The sequence below is a fragment of the Dermacentor albipictus genome, chromosome 1, assembly GCF_038994185.2.
Source record: "Dermacentor albipictus isolate Rhodes 1998 colony chromosome 1, USDA_Dalb.pri_finalv2, whole genome shotgun sequence".
Classification (NCBI taxonomy): domain Eukaryota; kingdom Metazoa; phylum Arthropoda; class Arachnida; order Ixodida; family Ixodidae; genus Dermacentor; species Dermacentor albipictus.
The window spans coordinates 165,380,392-165,407,440 of NC_091821.1; the positions used below are offsets into that span (position 1 = coordinate 165,380,392).

Consider the following 27,049-nt stretch of genomic DNA (forward strand, 5'->3'; position numbering starts at 1 on the left):
TGAGGCTTTATAGACAATGAGCCGAGAGAAAGGTTTCGAGGTTGTTGAAGTAAACAGAGAAGTGCGAATGTATGGTGGTTTTCAATGAGACAGGACGCACTTCAATCACAGGCTTGGACGAGAATTAGGCTGGCGACTTGCTGGTCACGCGGTTGCTATATTTAAGAGGCCCACAGGCGCTCAGAAGGCCACTGTAGGTAGTAATGAAGAAGAAGGTCCCCTAGGGGAACTTCAGAATAGCATCGCCGTCAATAACAGAAAAAGGAGAAAAACAAGAAAGAGAGCTAGCCATACAATAGGCTATATAAACATGCAAGGCGCTAGAAGAAAGGAAAAGTGGGCAGAGATTGAAGAGCAGTTAAATAGAGAACAAATAGGGGTGTATGCGGTTACAGAAACGCACCTTAGAGACTCGCAAGGGCCTCCAGCGATTGAGAATTATGTTTGGGAAGGGTGCAACAGAATTGAATAGGAAAGAAAGAGAGGAGGAGTCAGAATACTCATCCATCAGGGAGCCAAATGGAAAAGAGTAAATTCAAAATGTAAAGAACATCTTTGGTTATCATGCACAATGAGAGGAAAGAAAACTTGCCTGGGCTTAACGTATTTGTGGACCGGAGATAATTACAGAGAGAAGAACCAAAGTTGCGCTTACATATTATATCAGTTAGTGGAATGCCTAAGTGCTGACATTTAGGGTTTCGTGAATGATTCCAAAATTATCCTATTAGGTTACATGAATGTTCCATACAGGTACAGGATCAAGATGGCTATACCAACAACAACAGGAAACCAACGTTAAATGTTTGTGAGCACCCTAACCTCCTTATCCTGACTACAGGGCCCAAGTGTGGTGGGCAGACCACGTGGGAAATGGGAAACCGGCCGTCAATCATTGGTTACTGTGTGATGACAGAAAGAATTTATTATAAGTTGAGAGAAATGGTCATTGACGAGGAAGAGCATAGCAGCATAGGGAGTGACCATAAACGCATCATTTTGAAAATGGGATATGCAGTTGGGAAAGAGAGCAAGGATCGGAGAATGGTCAGTCCAAATTTGAACGCTGAACAAAAAAAGTCGTACTTGCATCCGAAAGGCGAAGCACTGATTGCGATAGCACACTGGTAGATAGCTATACGAAGTAAGGATAGCAGTTTTATTCGGCCGTATAAACTTGTAAACATTGGCTTACTAACTAAAGTAACAATGATATAATATGTAAGCGCAACTGAACAAGGACGTAGAAAGAAACAGACACACTGAGGCAGCGCTGTATCTGTTTCTTTCTACGACCTCGTTCAGTCACGCTTACACATTCTATCATGGATTCAAACCAAATAGCCCGCCAACGTGTTTTACCTAAATTAATGAGCACGGCGTCACGTGCGCACTGGTAAACATGAAAACATCTCGCTCGATGACAGCGGAAATTGTCTGTGAAAACGCTGGAGTTGGGAATCGCGGCAGCAGCTGCGATCGAATTGACCATCGTCCATCTCTCACTAGAGCGCGAACGAAACGTCGAAAGCATACCGCATACGAAGCTACCGGCACAACGAGCACTCGGCGAACATCGCGGAACACTTCGAAAATGAGGCCCGCGTGGGCGCGCACTTTGGCCACGTCGCAAATCGCCTTCAAGATAAGGCGTTCGCACGGCCGCGCAGTAAGCAGTGCTCCCGGAGAACACCTCCCTCCCTCCACCCTCGCCTCACTCCCGTATCTCGCGAGCGACAGTAGAGGGCGCGATTCCGGCCCGCCTTCCTGGTCCGCACATGCGAGATTGAGCCGCGTTCGCCGGCTCCACCCTCGCAAAATTTCACTCGCACATACAGCATACGGCGCGCGGCGACGATTCTTGCACTTAATACAGAAACTCACGGCGACGGCGATACCGTAAGCAGAAATGCACCTGGACTGTCCATATAACTGCCATCGCAATAAAAACATAGTCACAAGAGTCGAGGAATGAAGTTGAATTACGCAGAAATACGGAAAGAGAAGCAACATGCTCGTTGTTGCAACGTGGCAACAAAGACCGCCAAGCGGAAAATCAGAGAAGCTGAGTAAACTCTCATGGGTGGCGGCAATGGAAAAGAAACCTGCTATGAGTAATTACTTCAGAGGAAAAAACGAAATAATGAAAGAAACAATTTATGATTACTCAAAGAGATGCTCATTACTTTTCGAAGCGAGAACAGGATGCCTTAGAACACGCACCTATAAAGCAGGATACAACAAGGAAGAAGAAGCATGTGCTTGCTGCGGTAAAGCTAGGGAAACGATGGAACATGTTTTATTAGAATGTCAAAAATTGGAGGACGCTTAAGCTTCGCCTTCAAGAGTGGGACGCGACAGCGTTCCCGTCGACCCGCCAAGGGGTATAAGACAATGCGCTACGGCACAGCGATCACTTACGATGCGCCCCGCATCGGACTTAGCGCCCACCTATCACGCGGTGAGCGTCGAGCAACGCAGCGTTCGGCGCGGCAACGAAACGTGCGCCTGAGCGAACGGAACGAACCAAAGAACTCGGTGTCTCGGAGGGGAAACGATCTACGCCAGCCAAACGTCGTGATCGGCACGGGCAGAGAGATAGATAGTAATCTAAACCGGGAGCACGGCGAAGCGTCGTCAGGGGAGAGGGAGTCCCGCGACGCGCCTGGCAGCTGTCCCAATGCGCGCGCGGCGCGCCTCCTGTCGGGGCAGCGCCGTACATTGAGAGGAGGGGGTCTTCTGTGTTTGCCGCAAGATGGCTCTGCGTGTGCGGAAAGCGCAGAAGAAATGCAGCGGAAACGCACTTCGCAACTCGTGTAATTGTGACTTCTGTACGTTACATGTTCATAATTACCGATATACACCGCAGTATAACTTTCTACGGCTCGTTTCGAAGGCAACACCGCATTCACTAGAGGCGCGTTTGCACCGCTTGGAAGCATCGAACTCGTGGCTGAGTGGTAGCGTCTCCGTCTCACACTCCGGAGACCCTGGTTCGATTCCCACCGGACCAATCTTGGAAGTTGCTTTTTATTTATGAAGCGCCTGCAGTGATTTATCGCTCACGGTCAACGCCGCAAACGCCGACACCCGACGCCGACGACACCGGCTTTTCTGCGACACGAGCTCCTTAACGCTATCGCGTTAAAATATCTGCTCAGCGGCCGATTTAGGCACCTCGGCCCTCCTTGGAGCCCTTGCGTTCAGCGAGAGTATGGGGAAAGTCAACATGTCCGCAATAGAGATTAGTATGAGGCGATTGGAAGATTGGTGGAAGAAAAAAGTAGGCAAACGGAGAAACAATGGAGGCGTGCAAAAACAAAGTTCCCGATAGAGATTCAGAAAGTTTGGTGATGGGAATTCTTCATGTTCTTTTCCTTAACATAGGTAGAACATTAGGCAATATAATAATAGCAGCTTGGTGGCGCAACCTACCGCCCCGTTACAGAGGAGACGCTCATAGCATCCATCCAGCCAGCCAGCAGTCACACCACTTCACAACGTGCTCCGACTGTGCATTGTTGCGACGCCTGTTTCTCGAACCTCTACCGGCGTTACAAATAGGTAGCGTGGCGTTGTCGGCATGCTGCAGGTGTCCGGTAGACCATGGTGACCAGGCAGGGACGAGACAATGTCTAGTGCGAAACTTGCACTGTTTATTCAATGGTTGGTGAAGGCTATAGAAGAGAATGAATGAACTGAAAATACATTGCGGGGCCGCTTAAATAGGCCCGCTAAAATCGTAGGCGGGATCTTGTTCACGTCGACGTCACGTGAAATGCACTGAGTCTGGTCGGGGATGGGCGGCTGATCCTTTCTCCTAGGCGACGTTGCACGTGCTTGCCTCCTCTGGCGGCAACCCGCGGGTCCTGTTTGGTTCGCGGAAAGGGCCTCCCCTAGAGTCGGACAGTTCGTGAAAAGGGTTCTCCCCTAGAGTCGCACACACACAAAGGGGCCTGTCATCACTGCGAGGCACCTGCCAGACCGGCAACTACTCGAGACAACCATAGTAAATTAGAGATCCATCCTCCGTTTCGATTCGGCATGATCTATGAGCATCCTTTTTGCCCGGGGTTTTACACGCTAATTGTAACAGCATGGAGTTTGGGTGCGCGCTGTCAACCTGAAGTGGGACGTCACAGGTGAACTACTCGTCTTGCATCCTTTTAAATGTGTAAGAATTTCTATGCGAGGCCAACGAGGAAACCAGTCCGTCTGTCCGTCCGTTCATGCGTGACGTAAGATGATCGCTTTCAAGACAGGGCCCGCAGCAGCAAACGAATTGACCTTCGTGCTGCCTCTCGCTTCAACGCGAACTAAGCGCCGAGAAAACAGCGCACACGAAGCTATCAGCATTTGGCGCACTTTGTGCCTATCGCAGATCGTTTTCACGATAGGGTACGTACATGCGCTCCATACGCCGCCGCCATTGGAGTACGGTTGATCACGGTTGTTAATGGCTCGACGCGGGGATAAGGCGCTAAGAGCGATAACGGCTTTTAATGATCGGAACGTCATCAGTGCACCTGGCGCCGCTACCCGCTGTAGTTTGCTTGCGTTATCAACTAACCTTGCGCCGCCGTCTGCAGCAGTTCATGTCACCGCAGCGCTGTCGTTTATACTGGTAGGATCGAGTGTCGAAACAATGATAAGGACACCGGGCTAAGTGGAGTTAAGCAAGTGGTACATGTTTCATGTTTTTTCGTGTTTTATAGCCGCTTACGTTTATTTTTTATGTCTGTGGGATAGCCGGCTGTTCCCTGATTTACACGACTTAACAACTTGAGTGAAAGAAAGAGAGAAAAGACGCGAGTATTGATCGCATTTTCGCATGCACTAAGCCAGGTGCAGCATATCTAAAGTTGGACACTCAAGTCTGTCGCCTTAAGTAACTGTAGAAAAGCTGGAATGGCTTTATGGGCTGACGAGTTGTTAGGTTAGGCCACGCTCCCAAGACCTTTGCTTCTGCATATGGCCTATCGTCCCGCCTATTCAAGGTATGCTGAAGAGTCTGGCGTTGTTTATCGAAGCGAGAACAGTGGCACAGAAGATGATTGATGGTCTCTTCAGACTTGTATTTAGTATTTAATGCACATGGGTGTGTCCGCCATTCCAATGCGATAGTTGTAGCAGTTAGTGAAGGCTTTTCATTCTCATCGCGTACACAGCAGTGTTACGTCACGTCGTGAGAAGTCTGTTGGTAATTGCAGTTCCAGCGATGGGTCGAGGCTGTATAATCGACGGTTAGCGTTATGCGGAGTATACCAGTAACTCAACGTGATGGTACGCGCGAGACAGCAAAGTTATCTTGCAGCGCCTACTTTCGATAAAGGTATAAGGAGTGTCGGTGCTCCGCAGCCTGTGCACGTCGGGCAGCGTCATCGGCGAGGTGATTTCTAACAATGCCACAATGTCCCAACAGCCACTGAGAGATTATATCATGTCCTCGCTCAGAAGCGCAATGACAAATTTCGTCGATATGGGATACCAGTTGGACGTAATTGCCACGTCATAAACCTCGCAAGTTTTGGAGGGCTGCTTTCGAATCACAAAGTATTGCCCATTTGCTAGGCGGTCCTTTTTCAATGTGCTCCACAGCAGCGCGAGAAGTGGTGAGTTCGGAACCTGTAGATGTCGTGACGTGTGAAGTCTTAAACTTGACGACCGATCGAGATGATATAACAATAGCGCCCGTCGAACTTTCCGAGTCCAAACCGACCGTGTAAACATGGATTCGGTTAGCGTGCGAACTATGTAAAATCTTTATTGTGATCTACTTGAGAGCCGCGGAGGTCAGGCTAGCCTTCTTCGCACTTCCTGGAACAGCAAGGTACACAGGAGGCTTTTTAAGGCACTACAGAGGAGATGGCGTTCTTTTTGCGGGCGGCTATCTCAATGTCAAAGAGTGCCAGTTAGCTGAAATTGATCTTTAAAACGCTCCCGTGGGTCTTTTCACTGACAAGCGAGCGAGATAGTGATCAGGAACTCTGGATATAAGGCGAACACGTTGGTGCCAAGAACACGTGCACTCGCCAAGAATAAAATAAAAATAATAATTTTTCTCGGTTGGTCTCTCGTGATGGCAATTGTTGCTACGGTTGAAGCACATCAAGGTAGCCCTGAGTTGTTCGAAGGACTTGGCCTTGAATCCTTTGTAGGACATAGGTGTTAGTTTTGTTGGCATTAGACAGCACTCATGCGCTATATTGCAAGTATCCTAGGAAGTGCGTTCTATATAGTTGAAACATAGATGCCACGGGAGTGCCCCACGTTTTACCTGCGAGCAATCTTAGAATATGGGCGATAGAGGTAAGCCTCTTCTTCAAGTATGAGATGTGGGGGCTCCATGAAAGGTCTCTGTCGATATTAATGCCTAGTAATCGGTGAGATTCTGCGTATGAAGTTGTCTGATGGTCAATAGAAATGTGGCACCAGGTCATGGGCACTAAGGTGCACTTCTCGGTCGAAATGCTGAGGCAAATATCACTTATGAAGTAAAAGCTTTGTGTGAAGCGGCGGGCATTTGATGCGTCCTGTAGACAGCCATGCCTGGCATGATTGACTCTTCTGCCGTGTAGACTTAAAATATTGTTACGGTTAAAGTTAAACAGGCTTTATTTAAGGACGAAGATTGATGGTGAAGTAAAGATGGCGTCCCGAGGCTGCACACGCATGCACACGCTAACGTCTTCTTCTTCTTCTTCTCGCCCGGCTCATGCCGTAGCAATCCCCGGTTGCCAGACGAAGCCCGCTGGGCAAGTCCAAATCACTCGGAAAGCGTGGGGTGAAACCGCTTAAGACGGGCAACATGTACTAACTGGGTCCGGCTAGACCGACGACCAGCCGACGTCAAGCGTGCCACCACGTACGTCAAGTCACTCAAGCGATCTACAATGACGAATGGGCCCGTGTACTGGGGTAAAAACTTTTCGCATAAGCCACGTTTACGTTGCGGAGTCCACAACCACACAAAGTCTCCTTTGGCGTACGAGACAGACTGGTGTCGGCTGTCATAGCGCTCTTTCGATCGGTCTTGCGATGCCACAGTGCGAAGACGAGCGATACGCCTGGCTTCTTCGGCAAGACAAAGCGTCTTGGCAACAGAGTACTCGCTGTGAAAGTCAAACGGTAGTATAGTGTCAATGCAGCTTAGCGGTGAACGTGCGTAAAGGAGATAAAAAGGACTGTAATCGGTCGTCTCATGCTTTGCAGTATTATAAGCATAGGTGATGAAGGGGAGCACGTCATCCCAGTCCTTGTGATCGGAAGATACGTACATGGCCAGCATATTAGTTAGAGTTCTGTTCGTACGTTCCACGAGCCCATTTGTCTGAGGGTGATAAGGCGTTGAATGACGGAACTGCGAACTGCAGAGACGAAGCAGTTCTTCTACGGTGTCCGCAACGAACTGACGACCGCGATCGCTAATGATGACACGGGGGGGACCATGTCGAAGAATAATGAATCGAAGCAAAAACGTCGCAACGGACGCAGCTGTTGAAGATGGTACGGCCGCCGTTTCCGCGTAACGGGTCAGATGGTCGACACATACGATCACCCATCGGTTGTCGTTAGATGATCGGGGAAATGGGCCCAGAAGATCGATACCCACTTGTTCAAATGGCAGGCAAGGTGGCGGCAGAGGGTGGAGAAGACCTGGCGGAGCGGTCGTAGGGCGCTTGTAGCGTTGACATTGTTCGCAACTAGCGACGTACTGCTTGACTGTGTCCCGCATTTTGGGCCAGTAAAAACGCTCCTGTGTCCGGTTCAAAGTTCTTACGAATCCTAGATGGCCAGAGGTTACATCGTTGTGCATGGCTCTCAGTATGTCCGTTCGCAGACTCTGCGGCACCACCAGAAGGAACCGTGCGCCTTTAACCGAATAATTGGTCTTGTAAAGCAGGCCGTCACGGACACAAAATCGACCGGTGGCTCCAGGACGCGATGCGGCTACAAATATAGGTTCCAAACCAATATCATTTTCCTGCTCTGCTTTGAAAGTCATCGAGTCTGGGAATGTAGAAGAAATGGGAGCAAAACAGTCATCAAAATTGTCTTCGTCACACTCCGTCGTCGTCAGAGGAAGGCGGGAGAGACAGTCCGCATCGGCGTGGCGACGGCCGGACTTGTAGGAAATAACGAAGTCGTACTCCTGCAGTCGAAGAGCCCAACGTGCCAGTCGTCCACTCGGGTCACGGAGATTCACCAACCAGCGCAGCGCGTGGTGGTCAGTAATGATAGTGAACGGGCGTCCGTAGATATAAGGCCGAAATTTGTGGACAGCGAAAACAGCTGCCAAGCATTCTTGCTCGGTCACAGTGTAATTGCGTTCCGCCTTAGTCAAAGAGCGACTAGCATAAGCAACAACGTGTTCAGCTCCTTGATGACGTTGCACAAGTACGGCACCGATGCCGATGCCACTGGCATCAGCGTGCACTTCCGTAGGTGCGGATGCATCGAAGTGACGCAATATGGGCCCTGATGTTAGGAGAAATTTTAGCTGACGGAACGCGTCGTCGCAAGCCGATGTCCAGTTGAAAGGGACGGCTTTTTGGAGAAGACATGTTAGGGGGTACACCACGTCGGCGAATCTTGGGACGAAGCGCCGAAAATACGAGCACAGGCCCAAGAAACTCCTCAACTCCCGCACTGACTTCGGTGCTTCGAAGGAGCTGACTGCCTCAATCTTCCGTGGATCTGGCCTCACACCGTTTTTGTCGACCAGATGCCCAAGTACTAACGTCTCGGTTTCTCCAAAACGACATTTCTTGGAATTTAGGATCAAGCCGGCTTGTTTGACACAATCCAGAACAAGATTGAGACGGCTGTTATGTTCACTCAATGTGCTGCCAAAAATCACCACATCATCGAGGTAGCACAAACAAATTTCCCATTTAAGTCCTCGGAGGATAGTATCCATGAATCGTTCGAATGTTGCTGGCGCGTTACAAAGGCCGAACGGCATAACGTTAAATTCATAAAGACCGTCTGGTGTCACGAAGGCCGTTTTCTCCTTATCGTCTGGGTGCATGGGTATCTGCCAGTACCCTGATCGCAAATCCAGTGATGAAAAGTAGGCAGCGGAATGTAGACAGTCGATGACATCATCAATTCTAGGAAGCGGATAAACATCCTTTTTGGTGACCGCATTCAGTTTCCTGTAATCAACGCAAAACCGCCACGATCCATCCTTCTTCTTTACTAAGATTACTGGTGCTGCCCACGGACTAGAAGACTCTTGGACAACACTTTTCCGCAGCATGTCTTTCACCTGTTCAGCAATAACTGTCCTCTCTGCTGAAGAAACGCGGTAAGGCTTTTGCCGAATGGGGTGCGCAGATCCGGTGTCAATTCTGTGGCGAGCACGAGAACGCGGGAGTGAAGCCTGCTTGTCGCCTTGTGTGAAATCGAACACAGAAAGATGTGCCCACAAAACTTGTGCGAGAGCGCGGCGCTCATGTGAGGGCAGTGCCTTGTTGATCATTCGTAGGATCTGCTCTTCAGAAATGCTTCTTTGGGGATCGCTAGTATGAGACTGCTCCACCTCGCTTAGAGCTGTAATGGAGCTGTAAGTAATCTCGTCAAATTCAGCAAGCTTCATATCACGCGGGAGAACGGCAGGGACGCAAGAACAATTGAAAGCCCACAAATTGGAGGCGCCATTCACTACTCTCACGACAGAGCGTGGTACAAGTACATCTTTCTTTGCGCAGCTGGACGTAAGAGGCTGAACTTGCGCGTCAAACGATGAAAGGTCGGCAGCAGCGAAATTGACAGGGATACGTGACAGCGACCAAGGCGGTAGCAGCAAATCGTTCGAAACCACACAATAGTTTTTCACTGGTAAGGATGTGTCGGCAAGGGTGGCGAGAAGCGCGCTATTCAAAGTAATTTCGCCTGTGCCACAGTTAACGGATGCACCACAATCCTGAAGAAAGTCAATCCCGAGAATCACATCGTGAGTGCATCGCGGTAGTACGAGAAATTCTGCTTTGAGATCTTCTCCTCCGAATAAAACACTTGCAACACAAATACCAAGGGGAACTAGGCACTCTCCACTGACACCACGAAACGTCGCACCATCATTCCACGGGAACATAACTTTCCTACCCAGCCTCTCTTTGAAAGTCACACTCATGACGGAAACGGTAGCACCAGTGTCCACTAATGCCGTTGCAGGTATACTATCAATTAACACACGCACTTTGTTCTTCACCATCATAATAGGCAGAGGAGTATTTCGCAGATACACAGACTGTCCGGCGACCTTACCTCCATCGGCCGCGCCGGCTAGTTTCCCGACGATGGTGGAGACGTAGCACGGCGCCGTGGTGACGGTGAACGGCGTTGGCGACTGGTTGGGGGCGTCAGGCTGCGGTCGGAAGCTGGCGAGCCACTCCTTCTACTATACTGACGGAAGGTATTCCGAGGTGGCGCGCCTGTGGTGTTTGCAGGGTCTATCGGCCAACGGTCGTCATAACTATCACGTCCAAAATTAGGCCAAGTTGGTGGTGGGCCATATGTTGTTGTCTGTCGGCGCCGGCGACAAAAACGAGCAATGTGTCCTGAGGCGCCACAGCTGTAACATACAGGAGATGCGCGACCGACGTTGTATGCCTCGGAGTCAACCCTGGGACGCTGCGCATAATAAACGCGATCTTCCGAATTGCGATTCGTGGTGGTAGCTCGACGAGTTCGTTGATCGTGCGTCATGTCGTCGGGAAAGGTACGTCGGTGCTGTCGCAGCTGATCAACTCGACAGTCTGCAACGCCTGGCATGGCAGACAATGCTGACACAGCAGATGCATGTTCTTGAGGTTGGTTGGAAGCGCAACCAAGCTGTTCGACATCCGCCCCTTTGGTGTGTCGTTCAAGTTCTTCACGGACAATTTGCCTTATAGTTGCCGCAAGGTCAAATTGAAAGCTGTAGTTGTCGTTTTCGTCAACGCTTGCCACCGTGGTGACATTGGCTAGCCTGCCAAACTTTGGCGTGATACGGCGCAGCTTCAAGGCCTCAAATGTGCGGCAATGCTTGATGAGGTCGGCGACCGAGGCGAGACTCTCCTTTCCGATTAAATAATTGTAAACATCCTCGGCTATGCCTTTGAGAAGGTGTCCAACCTTGTCCTCTTCGGACATTCGAGGATTGACAGTCTTGCAAAGCTTCAGGATCGCCTCTATGTACGTAGTACAGGTCTCACCTGGGACTTGAGCGCGCTGAAGCAATGTCTGTTCCGCCCGCTTCCGTTTCGTGGTGGAATCGCCAAAGCACTCGGTGAGGTGAGTAACGAAGCTGTCCCACGTTGTGAACGTATCTTCATGGTTCTCGAACCACACTAGCGCCGTGTCTGTGAGGAACAGAACCACATTGTCGAGCTGAGTCGTGGAGTTCCAGCCGTTGTACTTGCTCACACGCTTGTAGTGGGTGAGCCACTCCTCCACGTCCTCGCCGAATTTTCCAGAGAAAGGGCGGGGCTCCATCTGATGCGTCCAGGGGCCGGTTGTTCGCACTGGAGCAGCCAGAGAAGGCTGTTCGTCGCTGCTGTGGGACATCGGGATCTCAAGTGGTGTTGGAGGCAGTCGAGCGAGGCGTCGGCTCCGGCGTGGTAGTTGCTGCAGCAGCTCCGTCGTCTTGGTCGAAGTACCCCGCACCTCCACCACAAAACTGTTACGGTTAAAGTTAAACAGGCTTTATTTAAGGACGAAGATTGATGGTGAAGTAAAGATGGCGTCCCGAGGCTGCACACGCATGCACACGCTAACGTCTTCTTCTTCTTCTTCTCGCCCGGCTCATGCCGTAGCAATATATAATAAAGTACACCATGGGCGAACCTCTGAAAATACCCAACGTCGAATTACAGAGTTATATTGGGAACTGAACAATATAAAGCGTCCCATTAGAATTTAAAATCAGAAAGATTTGCACACTTGTGCGATTTTCAACGGTTTCATAACGTAATGAATACAAAAAACTAATTGCCATTCCCAAACATTAAAACCCAGCTGGAGCAGCTGTTGGCAACGTTTGACGATGTCGTAGAAAGAAATATGGCTAATTAGTGTTCCTTCTTCTCTTAGCATATGATTTTTAACAGAAACTGTATTACAGTTCCATCTGGGCAGCATATCGTATGTTACAAGTAAAACTTTTGCTTGGGCTAGTTGGTTCATGCTTGTTCATGTTACCACTTTAGATTTTGGATTTCCGTTTCTAAAGTTAACTCTTAACCGACAAACACCTGCACTGGAGGCAATATCGCACAGATAAACAATACAACAAAAATTTATGCCCGGGAATTCTGTTTTTTTGAAATTTTAAAGATCGAACTGTGCGGTTGTCCAGTAAGCAGAGTACATTCTTACCTTCAGGTAGAGATTAGCCAATGCTGCTCGTGGGACGTCGTAGTTTGGGTACTGCAGTCGTACGTTGCACGTGCAGGGAGGCCTCGGCTGCGGCGTGGAACGTTTGGGCGACGCAAGCGGGGAGTCGCTGGAACCGGAGCGCGCCAGAGGGGTTTCGGGACACGGCTGTGTGCCACGGGCGCTGCAGATGCAAGGCGCCGCACTGAAGCCATGGACCCCCGGCAACATAGAGTCCACCACGGGAGATGGCGTCGCTCCGGAGGACGGACGGACGCCTGGATAGTTCTGTGAGACAAGTCAACTAAGCCTCAAGAATGTTTCCAGCATACGGCACCGGTCTATGAAAACATTCCCAGCAAGTACCTTTATCAGGCTGTAACTCGCATTGACTTGTAAACTTCTTACACTGCGTGTTAGACAGCGAGCGGGAAAGTTTGAGCCAAGGAGCGTCAATAAGTGAGACAGGTGCATTTCGTTTTACTAGAAAACCTTGCTCGTTACGGTAACCCTTCACTCGTCATAACAACACCGTATCGCGTCGATGCGACCACTGACGAACTGAAATCGTTGTATACATACATGTACGGCGTTAAAGACTTGGGACATGACGGAAACCATTTATTCTGACAACCTGGATTCTTTACCATGCACAGGATTATATTCACATGGGAAGTTTTGCATTGCGCACCCATCAAAGTAGGGTTGAATACCAAATCTGCGACCGAATAAGTGGTCTTATGACGAGACGGCCCGTTGGGGTTAGCGAGAACGCTCGAGAGTTTGCGGCCGCTGTCAAGAAAAATCAAGTCCCAACTTACTCTGAACAGTTCGGCGTCCGTGTGAATGACGCTTCGAGGCTGGTCGTACAGAGACTCCAGGAAGCTCCGTGGCACGTTGTACTCGGACGAGCTAGTGCTGGCGCCGCTGGTGCTGGCACTGCTTGTGCCACTGCTCTGGGAGCAGAGCGACGCGCGGTCTGAGGGTTTGCCACCGCGGCCGCCGTTCGCTTGAGGCGCCACTCCACTGGCTGGTCGGCTTCCGGAGTCTGCGACGCTTGGCGACCTTCCGTGCACGCCGGTCGTCTGGCGGAAGAGCCAGGGTTTGCGCGACGCTTTTCTTGACTGACTCAACTCTTTCATCTCTCTTTTGTTCACTTTACTGAAATTATATTGAGCCCTCCCCCCCCCCCTACGCCATTTCCTCTTCGCATTTCTTTTTAAAGCTTAATCACTACAATCTTTGTTCTTTTGCCTCACCGAGATTTCCTTGCCTCACCGAAATTATGCCACGTGTTGCTCAAGCTTAATTTTGTCCCGGAATGTTTTGCTGGCGCAGGCGACGTAGCTACATATTTCACGTTAATTTTCTTTTTTCTGCCTGCAATTAACATGACTCTAACTAAAGGGGCGCGTGTTACTGCAGGTAAGTAACTGTCATTGAGAAAAGTTTGGTGTATCATGCTTGATCTCAAGGTGGTTGCAACGTGAATTCTTTGTGAACGTTTACGCCCTGTGAAATGCTTCCTGACTTGGGCACCTGGGGGCAAATGCACGAAACTCTCCTCTCGTAATCACTGTACGCCGTTTCCGGGCCGCCTTGGATAACATTATGAAAGCGATCTTGATTTACTGGCGCCTGGTCTTAGGAACCACTTATATAGCGCACGATCCGTTTCGTGAACATGACTCAGTTTCTTGCTACACACGAAGGTTACAAGATATCCTAAAACGAAACATGCAGCACCGGCATTCACACAGCCTACATGAAAGACCGCTACAATGCATACCCATGCCTGCTGTTGGTGCGTCTTGAGGTCCGATGTCCATTGCGGAGCGAACCATCGGCTGCCGTCCGGAGATCTGCCACTCTGGCTGGGAAAGCTGCAACGGGCGCAGTAGTGACGCCCGCATTTTCCGCAGTGGGTGTATGTCCTGCAGGAAAAGCCACGCTTATGAAGTCTCACATGTAGCACACGTGATATTGTGTTTCCTCATCGTGCAGAACACAGTCAGCCGCATAGCGAACTAGCCACGGACGTGGTTGATAATTGTGGAGGCTGTTCGACGCGGTGTTCGACGCGGCGTCACTTTAATTCCGGCTGCAGAGTTCTACTTTAGTCTTTAGATTTGTCCTGTTGCAGTGTTCTACTTTGGTCTTTAGATTTGTCCTGTTGCTCTCCTTTCCTTTTTCCTTTTTCCTCTCCTACTTCCTATCTTCCATTTCTGTGTTGCTGTCGCCTCCCTTCAGAAGAGTAGGCAGGCGTAGTGCCCCTTCCGGTGGCAGTTGCCAGCCTGCTCCTCGCTTTGGCTTTCCTGTTACCTGTGTATATGTGTTCAAAACAAATAATAATAATGATACTTCGTTATGGGCTTACGTCTAGATGTCCTGGTAATTTCATCATTTTTGTTATTTTTCTTGGCGAATATTTTCGAATAGCTGGCAGTATAAGTGGTCAAACTTCCCATGTTTTACAGCTAGTAAAGAAGACGTCGCACCTGAACAGACGGGAATAAAATCACAGGTCTCAGTATCTATCATTTATCGCCACAAGCAACACGGTGTGCTTTTACGTTGCACACAGATATGGCAGCGCGCGTCTGACGTGAATATTTGGACGCATTGTTGACAAAACAGGAAAATGGCGGGAATAACGCAGAGTTGTAGGAGCAACATAGATACATCAGGCGAAAACAAAGTGACACAGCAAGCAGAGTATGCAGCTATAGCCTGCAAAGTTATAGCCGGTAGCCTTTCACGATTTCCCAGAACAAAATATTGCTTATTCTCGACATGTGTCAAATGTCATGGCAATACCGATAACCTGGGAAGAGTGAACAAATAAGGCTGCGGCAATATGACCGTGTGTTCCTGAGAATATCTTTCTGTAGGCATCGCAATACTCGGGAACAGAAAGAGTCAAGCGCTAACAACACTCACGCTCGATGCAAAGTTTTGTAAGTGCGAACAACCTGCCATATAACCGGTTGTAAGCGGTTCCTTAGTGATTTCAAAGCGTAAACATAGCATGGAGCGCACGAACATGCAGATGTGGCATTTTCCAGCGGGTTGTAGACAATTCCAGATAAAAGCCTTGGGCGGGCGGCACTATGAGTGTGGGGCTGTTACTGTGCAAACAATCCTGTTGCACTAATGAACCTACGCTGTTGGGCAAACTCACAAAGAGTGCGGCCTCAAGCGTACACGACGCTCTGAGAGCACTCCTACTTTGTGTTGTAGTGCGTAATCACGATAAAATATTCATATTAACAGCCAAGAGGTTTCAACATTTTGGTGGCCGTCGACCGTGGGAATGGCCTGAAGGAACGCGCAGGCCTTGGGTCAACGTGGAGAACGCGGCGAGCAACGATTATGACCTCTTACCATACTGCGGGGGCGCTGCCAGAGACAGGCATAGGGCTGCTGACTTGGTTGTCAGAGGTCTCTTTCGTACCCAAGGGTTCTTGAATGTCGCTGATGGTCAGTGATACTGTGTCTGCACTCTCAGCGTCACTGGAAGACACGCTGGGTGCGGGACCGCCTTGTGACACGCACGAAGGCCACCTGCGGTACGCACAGCCAAGCGATTAGTTCTCCGTTTGAGCAGCATACTGAGTAGCTTCAGTTCCCTTTCACCTTCAAGCATTGCCCCTCTGGTGTTTACAGTGCAAGACGACATACTTTTGCATTGTGCGTAGATATTTGCAATCACGGGAAGCGGACATGCGTGAACCTATAAGGCATAGAATTCACGAAGGTTTCCGTTTGTATGTGGCGTTTGCCGGGCGGGCATTTCGATGGGGGTGAAATACGAAAACGTCCGTGCACCATGCATTGTGTGCGCGTTAAAGAACCCCAGGTGGGCAAAATTTATCCGGAGTCACCCACTACGAAGAGGGTCATAATCGTATCTTGGGTTTGACACGTAAGACCCCAGAATATAATTTTTACGGCGAAGCTGTATATTGCTAGCCGATTCCTCTATCCGCCCGTCTGTCTGTCACCTGTACGCCGAAAACTTCTCCGGCGCAACCACATGCGCACGTGCAAAAAAAAGAGAGAGAGAGGCGCGCGATTCGCTGCGCCAGTGGTGACGTCGCTCCTCTCCGTTGCAGCCGAGCGCGCGCGCGCAGCAGTTTCTCTCCGGCTCCGAAGTGGGTAGGCCACGCGTCATGCGCACTCCTGAGGAGCAGGCAGCTTTCGACCAGCAACACCGCGAGCAGAACCGGGAACGAGCTCTTCTACGCTGTGCCGATGCTGCAGCCCTGGCACAAGAACAGGTTCGTGCAGCCGAGCGCAAGCAGCAACTGCGTACCGAGGATCCGGCAGCCTACCAAGCCCTCGTTTAATGAAACGTCGGGATTAACCCAGTGATAAACACCGGGGCCGCACGTTTCAGCTTCGCTGTTTGACCATCTGTACGGAGTGCTTGGGCGGCGATATAATAATTGACCGGCCACCTTCATTATGACAATAGACTTACATCATGATTGGATGACACCTGCTTCTACGAACAGTTCTAGCATAAAAATCTTTTTCCTGAATACGCATTAAGGACCTAGCCAAATTTTCAGGCTGATATAAAAATATGTGTGGTTAATATGCGTGAAATTTGCTAAGATAGTAAATAGTACAGAGAAAGAAAAGCCCCGTAGTCACAAACAAAAAGCTATACTTGCTCTAGAACTGAGCGTAAGAATGTGATGCCAGCCAACCATGATGACGGACAAGTTATTGGCGAATGCGGTTGGTCAATGGCAAACAACACTTACGAAAGAAAAACTGTATGTAGTTTTTTTTTTAAATTTGTAAGTGCGAGAGTCCGCAAGAAATACGCATTCCTCTTCTCCGAAGTTCGCCGCGTTGTCTTATCAGCGCTTTTTCATGCAACGCCGCTGTCTCTCCGATCACCGCTGTGCGTGCTTGGGCGTGCAGCACCGATTCAGTTTTGACGGCAGTGTGAAAAGCATTGGCTGCCCCACTTTTTGGCACCAAAAAGAATAAGGCGGTGTCATTCGCTTTCTGGTCTAAATGCGAGCCCGGCGCCGAACACAACGGCAGGCGAACAGCTGACAAATAACACATAGAAGGATACATTAAATAAACTACGGCGTGTCTCACTTTCTCTTCATCTTTGGCGCTGTCCAGGTGGGATCGCGATGAGAGCAGCAGCGAAGCTGTTTGAGAGAAGACAATGCCGATCAGTCCTGCAACAGTCCTTTGGCACGGATGCTTTCGTCATGGCCGACAAATCAAGGCGTGTAATTTTTAAACTGTTCAGTGTAATATAAACAGTTCTTCGAGAAAGAGAGCACTTTACAGGCTCCAAGGCTCGCCTTCGGGCAACGTAAAACGAATCACTGTGCGCTATTCTTCAGTGCAACCAAGTGGAGCAGCCATTACTTATCCCAAGGTTAGACCCAATAGAACTGATGAACCATGTCCAGATTTGGACAACAGTGAATGGAGATATAGCGACTGGTCTGCAAAGCACTGATAACAGAATAAGTCGCGCAGAATTTTCCTATATAGTGAACAAAAGTGTGAATAAGTTTTGATGCGCCCTCGTAATGTGTAATGTTATTCGGTAAGAAGTGGCAGGGGTAAAGCATGACCTGCCCCTTCCCTGCTTGAAGGTTGCATAACAAGAAGCAGGCGGAAATGACATGAAACTACCCTGCCCCCAAGACACACATTTTTGTTGACCTCTATCGTTGCTTACCCTGTTCTCCTTTTAAATGTTAGTGCATAAATTAATATATGACATTAATTGAAGCAGTGCTATTCTCCCTACCGCGAAATTTATTATTATTATTATTATTATTATTATTATTATTATTATTATTATTATTATTATTATTATTAAACTCTCTCATACGCGTTTTCTGCCATTTTTGCAACGGTCCCACGCAGGCACGTACGTCCCTGATTGCCTGTTGAGTGCACATGGGGGCCACTTATTTATAAAGATTGCTCGGTCGTTGCACTTCTGCAAAATAAGCAAATTCGGGAAGAGGGAACTTAGCATGAAACCTTGCTGCCAGCAGGCTTGCTCTTTTTCCCCTAGTTTCTTTTCATTCCGTTTGATGCGCGGGATGTTGAGTGATCGAGTCTCTAGATAAGAGTGTGCGAGACGATCAACGAGAGAGGATGAAGAAAACTAAATAAAATAAAATCGGGGCACGAAAAGCGAGCGCGGAAGAGGAGGAAGGAAGCGTGCTCGAATGAGCAACGCACCTGTAGTGGACCTTGCAGAAAGTCCTCGAGCGGAAGAAGTCATCGGGCGTGGGTGCGTCGCCGGCGAAGCGCACTATCTCGAAGCAGGCATCGCAGGAGCCCACGTCCGAGCAGCCCGAGCTCAGCAGCGGCCGGCGGGACTCGCTGCTGCTGCACTGGCTCGACTCCTGGGCCCGAGAACGGGGCTGCAGCGACATCCGCGACGGCGTCTCCATGGCTGCACGACAAGGCCAGCTCGCTCAGTGTACCTCGCTCGGAAGCGCAGCGTGGAGAGAAATCAATTTCACTGATGCAACGCGAGACGAGCGCTCGCCCTGAGCTTGTGCTGCAGCTTGAAGGAGTCCAGAAAGCGGAAGCAAAGCAGAAAGGGGGGCACACACGCTTCAAGACAGTGCTTAAACTTCCTAGCAATTTTCTATACAACGGCATTGGTTGCCGGTGTTTATAACGCACGCTGGAGATCATAGATCGTACGTTTAGAAAAAAAAAAAAGGTTCTTGGGGGTTCGAGAGGCAGACGGCTGCCAAATAGCGCTTTTGCCTCATGACAGCAAGTATTGCAGATCACGTATTAATTCATACTTCCAGGTGCAAGGCTCTATAGGTTCGTCCTTTGAAAAATATGGTCATAGTTGTTTGGCAACATGTTTAAAAAGCAAGACTATTTGTTTGTTTGTTTGTTTGTTTGTTTGTTTGTTTGTTTGTTTGTTTGTTTGTTTGTCGCCAGGATCACAACGAGACCTTGGGGAAAGTTTGCGCGAACCTGCTTTCAGGCGCCTGTGATAAGTTTGTACACTTAGTAGCTCTCGTTTCCAAGTCTCGTCGTGCCGTAGCAAATACGGGAAGTTATTTGACGCTTGCTCTTGCGCAGACATTGCATCTAAGTCACGAGCTGCGTCGAAAAGAACAGAAATGGGCGCCGCTGCCTCCGGCAGGGAGTCGCCGGAAGCAGCAGCAGCGAAGAACAGCAGGCCGACCTGAAGCCTTGCAGGGGAGCTTCCTGCGCGCGGCCAGCTTCCCCCGGGACGCCGCTTCGAAGGCCTCGGCCAGTTCTTCAGCCTGGTTGGTGTGGAGCACGTGCAGCCCTTCGCCTGCGCAACACGTCGGTGAGTCGCGACACGTCCCGGCGCTGCTCAGAAGTCACTACGGCAATCGCAAATAAAGCCAGTCGGTGAACGCAAGGCGCTCCCGAGCATGAACAAGAGAACTGTGGTCACCATGCGATTCGCACTATCACCCTCCGCATCCAGTACTGCCACAGCGTAACTTGGTTTAAACTCAGGATCTGTTTGCAACGATCACGTAAGTTCGATAGCGCGTTTGAACAACGGACGACGACACAGGACGCTGTTCATGCGCACTCCATAACAAACGTAATCGTGCCCAAAAAACTAGCCCGTCAGCGCATCCTCAGAGGATAACGAAATGAAATGCCGTTTTTCTTTCTAATGCTGTGAAAGCAGATGATCTGACTGGAATGGTTGTCTTAGAGAAGGCGACTTTTGTCGAATCATTAGAGAAGCTAAGCAAGTCACCTGCAACAACTTCGGGGAATAACTCAGGTTTGATTAGGTTACCAGTAATTTATGATAATTTTATGAGGTATTCCAGAATGTTGCTCCAGACCGGTGCCAAAGTTTCGACAGGTGAACTTGCTTTCATGCACTTCTTATTCACAAAGAGCCCGAACCAGCCTCCGTCATTTAACTTTCTTCATTTACATTAGAGCAACGTGTTTGTCAAGCAAGCGGCCTACTTTTATGGGAGAACATCATGCGTAGTCTTTCGCGCAGGAAATGAAGGCCAGCGCACCCTTGCCGCATTTGGAACCTCCCTCGAAGCAGAATTTCCCGTCGACCAGTCCGAATCGACGCAGTTCTTTCAGGGGCCAGCTGCCCAAAAGGCGAGGCGGTACCCCCGACGTCATGCAGAACAGGTGGTCTTGCAAGTGTAGTCGCGCCGGGCCGCTCGCCAGCTTCGCGCGGCCCGGCGCGTGCCAAATCTGCACCAGAAACTGTTGCACTGCGTGAAAAGATGATGAAAAAAATTCAGAACCCTTCCGCTCCGTGAAGAAGGATCACCAGCGAAGCTGTGCTGTGTGATAACTACATTGATTGAATAAAAACACATACACATTACTTCGTTGTTGTTCTCGTCTTTTGTTTCTCTTACTTCGCCACCATGGTGACCATTGCTTTGTGGTCACTGCGACATACTGCAATCGGTTGCATTTGCACACTAGCCACGCTCTTGCCGAATGTCAGATCCGATACAAAACCGGTGGTCGGCACATTCACTTCAGCGTAACCCCTCACTCCAAACCTTTCCAACACAAAGGAGATTAACCACATTCCATCGTTGCACCGAAACTTCACCAAAAAATTAGTTTTGACAAAGAGAGGGCGGTGTGAACGTAGACATGGCCGACGCGGGCCAAAGTGTAGTATCTGTTTTTATCAGCTTAATATCTGACACGGGTTGTATTTGGACTTAATTTATTAAACTTATTTTGCGAGTTGGCGGCGGGCTTAAAGCCTGCTTCACCCCCTCCGCGGGTCGGCCTGGTAATGCACTATCTTCGGTATCGGCCCACATATGGGGAGAAATTCTCAATCTTCCCGGCTCGATAGACGCACGCAATTTTTTCCAGAACCTAGTCATTTACAGCTTCGATGTAACGGCCAATGGCAGTGTCTTGGAATCAGATAGGCCGAGCTAGCTGCGTTTACCCTACCGCCACACTCTATTATGTCTTTATTTATTGTTTGCTTCATCCCATATCACATGGATAACGAGAGATAGGCGCGCCATGGGGATTCGTTGAAAAGGAACAGGCATAAAAAATTAAGCTTAATTTCACCATTGCAACTCAGGGAAGTGAAAACAATGAGAACGATTAGATTATGTTATCAAGAGACAGAAACATACAGGGTAATCATTCTCAAGTCTTATGGAATTTTTGAAAGTCGCCTGTGGCAGATAGCGTAATCCTTGTCCTTGAGCTGGATTATTCGAAGACATTACGAGCACGAGAAATCGAAACACATATTTAAATGATTAGCAGAGATTAACTAATTGTCTTCTTAATTAATTTGCGGCACATATTGCAATTTACGAATTTTAGCCGGTGAACTTGCAAGACTTATCCACTTGAAATAATTTTCCAGAATGACACCAGTTTGGAGAAATTATTTCACAAAGTGTGGAACGAAATACATGTGCGTTCCAATTACTTTTGTGCTTCAATGCATAAAAGAGCGCTTTGTTAAAAAAGTAAGTGGAACAACACTGCATCCTTACGGCAAGTTTGATGCGCACTGGCGTCATTCTGGAAATTCCTTCCAAGTAGATACGCCTTGCAAATTCAGCGAGTGCAATTCGTAAATTGCAATATGTGCCATAAATAATTAATTCAAAAGATTATTAGTGAATTTTTGTTAATTATTTGAATATGAGTTTCAATTTCTCGTGCAAGTACAATGTCCGCCTGTCAAGGACTAGAATTATGTTATCAGCAACAGCCTATTTTTAAAAATTCCACAAGACTGAAAAATGGGTACCCTGTATATTGGAATATTACCATAACAGTTAACGGCTATGTCGAATGAGGAATGCAGAGAGAGGGCGTCTAAGCAGTGCATAAACTCGTTCACACCGTCCGCTATATAGAACACGTAGCGCCTAGAATAGGCCAGTGTAGTGCACACAATGAGCGTAAGGTGCCGTACACTTTCTCCTACAATTGTTTAATCCCGTCACTAACGAAGCAAAATATAAGAGGCAGTTACGTTCCCCGCCTGTTTTCTCTCGACAAAACCATGGGACCTAGGTCAACAAGTGCACCAATCGCGCCATAAGGTGCTCTTTAGAGCTGAAGATCTCGGAAGGACAGATCAGGAGCGGTTTATACATAAATGTCATTGCTATTTACGCATGTTACGCTGCGCATGTCCGACGTGTACTATAAGAATCCGTTCGGTCAAATGTGCGAGTGCAACATTTAAATAAAATGGTTTTTTTTCCAACTCAGTAACTGCAGCGTGAAGGCCATATCGCCGCACCTATACTTGCGCACTGCTGTGTACTGCATACCTCAAGGAAATGAAGCTACTGACATCATCCCTGATGTGAACATCTCCGGCGTAAACCTCTAATAAGATCAGAGGAAAGACACAGCAACAAAGCGAGCAACTAGTCCAGCATGGCACGTCATACAGCGAATGGCCCTATAGTTGCGAAGCAGCTTTCGCTTACCTTCTGCAACATTGGCGCGTATCTTGACCTGCCACTGGATAAGTAGCTCCCTGGAATCGAAGGCCAGCGACAGCACAAGGTCGGGGCAGATGAGCGCCATTGTGTGGCTCTCTTTGTCGAGCGTGAATCCGGACTCGAGGCCCAGACAGCCCGCCAGCGACAGCGACGCCTTGGTCGGGCCTTGCTTGCAGCGCTCCTTGCTGTCGCGGTACAGCTGCACGTGGATGCAATCTGCGAGCAGTCGAGAAAAGCGGTGTGTCTGGAGCAGCGTCCACGGCAGCGTGCGTACAGCTAAGGTAATGGGCGCGAACGACACTTCCGGCAACTCCGTATGCGTTGCTTCAATAAACAACGCCAGTAAAACAATGCTGCTTGCACTGGAATTGAACAGAAGAGAAACATTGTAAAACTGAGAGCGCATATAGTGCAATCTGATAAATCAGGACAAACCTATACGCATCACGGTAAATGCCCATTGTGACGAGAGGTGGAACGATAGAGTGACGATGACGAGGAGAGAGAAAAAAAAACAATAACAAAGAAAACTCGTCTGTTACTCGCTCATGTTTTATCACCAATTATGGCAACGCGATAGGTGCGCTACCACACAATGCGATCACTGTGAATGGCTGCTAACGGGTTGCTCTGAGGCACGCACTTCCACAGAAGCCGCCCGAAAGTAAAGTCTTGCGCGTCTGCGTGTAAAATCAAGGCTCCCGAGTTCTTACTCGCTCCAAGTCAAGATAATCTTACGCCGATTCCTCTATGCGCACGTCGCGAGTGCGAGTACTCTGTTGTCACCTGGCGCATGAAATATGTTTGGAAAAACTTGAGGCGCCCGATGAGGGGCAACGGTGCCTTCTGCGGAGGGGTGCAGTTGCGCGGCGCAGGCACCGCGTGCTTCGCACCCCGGCCCGGCTCGTTAAACATTCAAGCGCAATTAGGGGCTCCTCGCGCTGGTGAATCAAGACCGCGCATTTTAATCTAGGCCGGCGCTCCTTTGTCGCCTTCTTGCTCGGCCAGAATTCATTATGAAGAAGTTATGCTCGTTAAATTAACAACCGAGCGGCGTCGCTGGAAGCACGACGCTGTCGGCGGAGGCGTACCCCGACTCAACAAATGCTGGGAGGCCCCGCTCGCGAGAGGCCAGGCGGCGCAAGCGGCGCAACAACAGGTTTCTCGACGCACTGGCTTTTACCTTGCTTGGTTCATGCTATTTCTTCGTTCTCTTTTTAATGCTCACGCTACATTGTCTGCAGTGGCTGCTTCCAGGAACGCTGCAGGTTTTCAGAAAGGACAAGTAAAGCAAGACAAAAGCGACTGGGATCAAGGGACGCAGGAAGGAGCAGCTCATTAAACGAATGCTGCTGCACAACGAGAGTGGACGACACAAGAAAGCTGGTTGTTCATTAACAATCTCCTTCCTAGATTACACGGGAGAAAAATCGTAGAAGAGGGTGGGACAAACGTCAGAGTAGCTTATCCTACTGAAAACAAGCGATTTCGTAGCCATGCCAGTTGAAATATGTCCAGCTTGGGGACACTAAATGGGAAATTTACGACGGTGTGCATCACTTGCACTCCCTAGCAAAAGATATTCAGAGGAAACGCCTCTGGCTGAATCGCGTCAGATTTATCATATATAGCGAAATTGCTCGCACCTCACTCAGCATGTATGAAACCTTAACGATAGGAACCTGCGCTATACGCTTTCTCCAGATCACTCCTAACCAAAGCATATAACTCGTATCCGATGTATGCACACGGTCATTTTAAGAGAGAGAGAGAGAGATAGAGATAAACAGCGATGTCGAAAGGAAGGGAAGGTAACCGGATGAGATTCTGGTTTGCTGCCCTGCACTGGTGGAAGGGTAAGGGGAAATGAAAGACGGAAAAAACAGGCGGAGAGAAAAGGCAAGCTAACGGGAAAAAATGTAGGGAAGGTCCTGATTGTCCATGAGAATTGCAGTCCCTCCAACAGGCCACTCGCATAAACTTTTGGCGGTGATAGCAAGTTCCTTCGTTGTAACGTAGTCACAAGGATCAACAGCAACCTAATTTATTTTACTATGATCACACAATGGTCAATGGCCCGTTAACTCTACCATATACTGCCAAGCAACAACCAGATGGGCAAGATCGAATTGCAACACAGTGAAGACCGCATGCGTTCGCATATGTCTAGGCGTTAAGTCTTCCATTTAGTTCAACACGCAGTGACAAATTAGAAGATAATAGTTTTATTCACCCACCTAGAGCTTACGACATCTAGATGTGATCATCGCCTTATGCACAAAAGCGTGTCTCCTTCCCTTAACCGGAGAGACAAGAGATGAATGAATGACTGAATTCTGGGGTTTTTCGTGCCAAAACCACGATTTGATTATGAGGCATGCCGTAGTGGAAGACTCCGGATTAATTTTTACCACCAGGGGATCTTTAACGTGCCCTCAATGCACGGTACACGGGCGTTTCTGCATTTCGCCCCAATCGAAATGCGGCCGCCTCTTCCGGGATTTGATCCCGCGACCTCGTGTTTAGCAGCGCAGCACCATAATCGCTATCTAAGGAATCGCGGCGGGTGGAGAGACAGAAAAATCCAATGGCCTAAAGTAGTACAGCTGCGCGGGAGTACTAAAACTCCAGTAAAATTTGGTTTAAAGCTGAAATAACTTATTTTTTCATAATGCATTAAATCTGAGTTTCATTGAAAGAGCATCGCTCTTACAACGCGTTCTCATCACAATAATTTGTGCACTGTGTAGATTCATCCCATTTTTTCAAGTGTCTGCAAGCTGTCTTTTGAAGGCCAGTTTGTAAAAAAGAAAAAAAAAAGAAATTACGAAGATAGAAGGGTGCACATAAAAACGATTCGATGATGTTGCACCGTGCCGCAAAGCATGCTATAATACAAATGAGTCCAGACGGAACTATCGCTATAGCAGCGTAAAAACGAGGCCGACGCTTTGTCGATACGGTGCTGTGGCTTAACATGGCAGTTCCGCAGCATAAACGAAACCATTCGTTAGTTGTCTGCTGAACGCTGCAAGCAGCATGGTCATCCTGTAAAGTACATTCAGCGGAAGCCATACGATGTTTCATTTATTTATTTTTATTTGCAGAATACCCGCGTCGCCTCGAAGACATTATCGCAGGGGGAACAGTCAGAGAAAGACGCATTAAATTTTTCACGGAAATAGGCAAAGAATACATAAAGTATAGTAATATCAAAGTGGGAACATACAGTAATACCCCTGTCATGCGGGCAAGTTAAGTGCACTTACGGAGAGTGCACTCGGTGCACTCGCAAGCTGAGTGTACTCGCGGAAGAGTGCACTCCGGTCGGAGTGCGTTCACGGAACGCACTTTGCTGGTCGAGTACGTTGCCTCGCCGCCAGCGGTTTCAACGATACAAAATGTAATGCATATAAAAAGGACGTAGAAGTTCATTCTAGCTGTTGAATAGCTTTTAACGAAATAATCAGAACAGTACACGCTGACAATCTGTTCTAGTAGGATCGTATTCCGCCTCGTCGCACGCCACCATCTTGTTCTGGATTGACTAGGCATTCGCCTTGGCCGGCCTTGACTTGTCACACTCCTATGATAAAAATACTTTCGTTTTTTGTTGAGTAAATATAGATTAAAATTGTTTTTTATTTATAATACAACTAAAGCAATCGCTTTTTAGATGTTTTTTAAATTTTAATGTGCATCATCAAAGAACACGGTTTTAGACTGTCGCCATTTTTCTTTCTTTTTTAGTGCGAGTGCGCTCTGTTTTCCCGCTTAGCACCGCGTAGCCGAAAGTGTCACTCAAGGTCCCGAAGTGCACTGCCCGTAAGTGCACTTAACTTGCCCGCTTGAGAGGGGTGTAAGTAAACATTCTCAAGCCTAACAGATAATTAAGACAAGATTAAAACCGTAATGCATTGTCACAAACACAGGCGGGAATAAAAATCACAATTATCAGATACTGAAGCACGTTGCTCCGGTAACAAATTCCAGTCTGCCACAGTTCGTGGAAAAAAGGATTTGGCAAAACAGTGCGTATTACAGCTGCATTCTCGCACCTTTATTGAGTGGTCGAGACATAAATTGGCTCCGACAGGTAGTTGCGGCTATCAATGCCTGTTTAATTATAGGACATACGGCGGAAGAATTTCAGTTCTAATATATTTCTTTTGGTTATTAACGTT

At 48.7% G+C, this 27,049-nt stretch overlaps 1 protein-coding gene and 1 pseudogene across 2 annotated transcripts in view; one reads left to right on the plus strand and one right to left on the minus strand.

The window, feature by feature from the left end:
• Positions 1 to 27,049, minus strand: part of LOC135911488 (serine-rich adhesin for platelets-like) — a 358,528-nt gene that overhangs the window by 21,177 nt on the left and 310,302 nt on the right. For both annotated transcript variants that reach the window (XM_065443803.2, XM_065443813.1), the window contains 8 exons: positions 22,851 to 23,081; positions 20,409 to 20,618; positions 19,574 to 19,687; positions 18,598 to 18,814; positions 15,745 to 15,924; positions 14,150 to 14,294; positions 13,182 to 13,445; positions 12,364 to 12,648 (listed from right to left, as the gene is read on the minus strand). In XM_065443803.2, the coding sequence (XP_065299875.1) occupies positions 12,364 to 12,648; positions 13,182 to 13,445; positions 14,150 to 14,294; positions 15,745 to 15,924; positions 18,598 to 18,814; positions 19,574 to 19,687; positions 20,409 to 20,618; positions 22,851 to 23,081 (1,646 nt within the window). The remainder of the gene's footprint in view (positions 1 to 12,363; positions 12,649 to 13,181; positions 13,446 to 14,149; positions 14,295 to 15,744; positions 15,925 to 18,597; positions 18,815 to 19,573; positions 19,688 to 20,408; positions 20,619 to 22,850; positions 23,082 to 27,049) is intronic.
• On the plus strand, positions 21,016 to 21,194 carry LOC135911734 (U2 spliceosomal RNA; annotated as a pseudogene).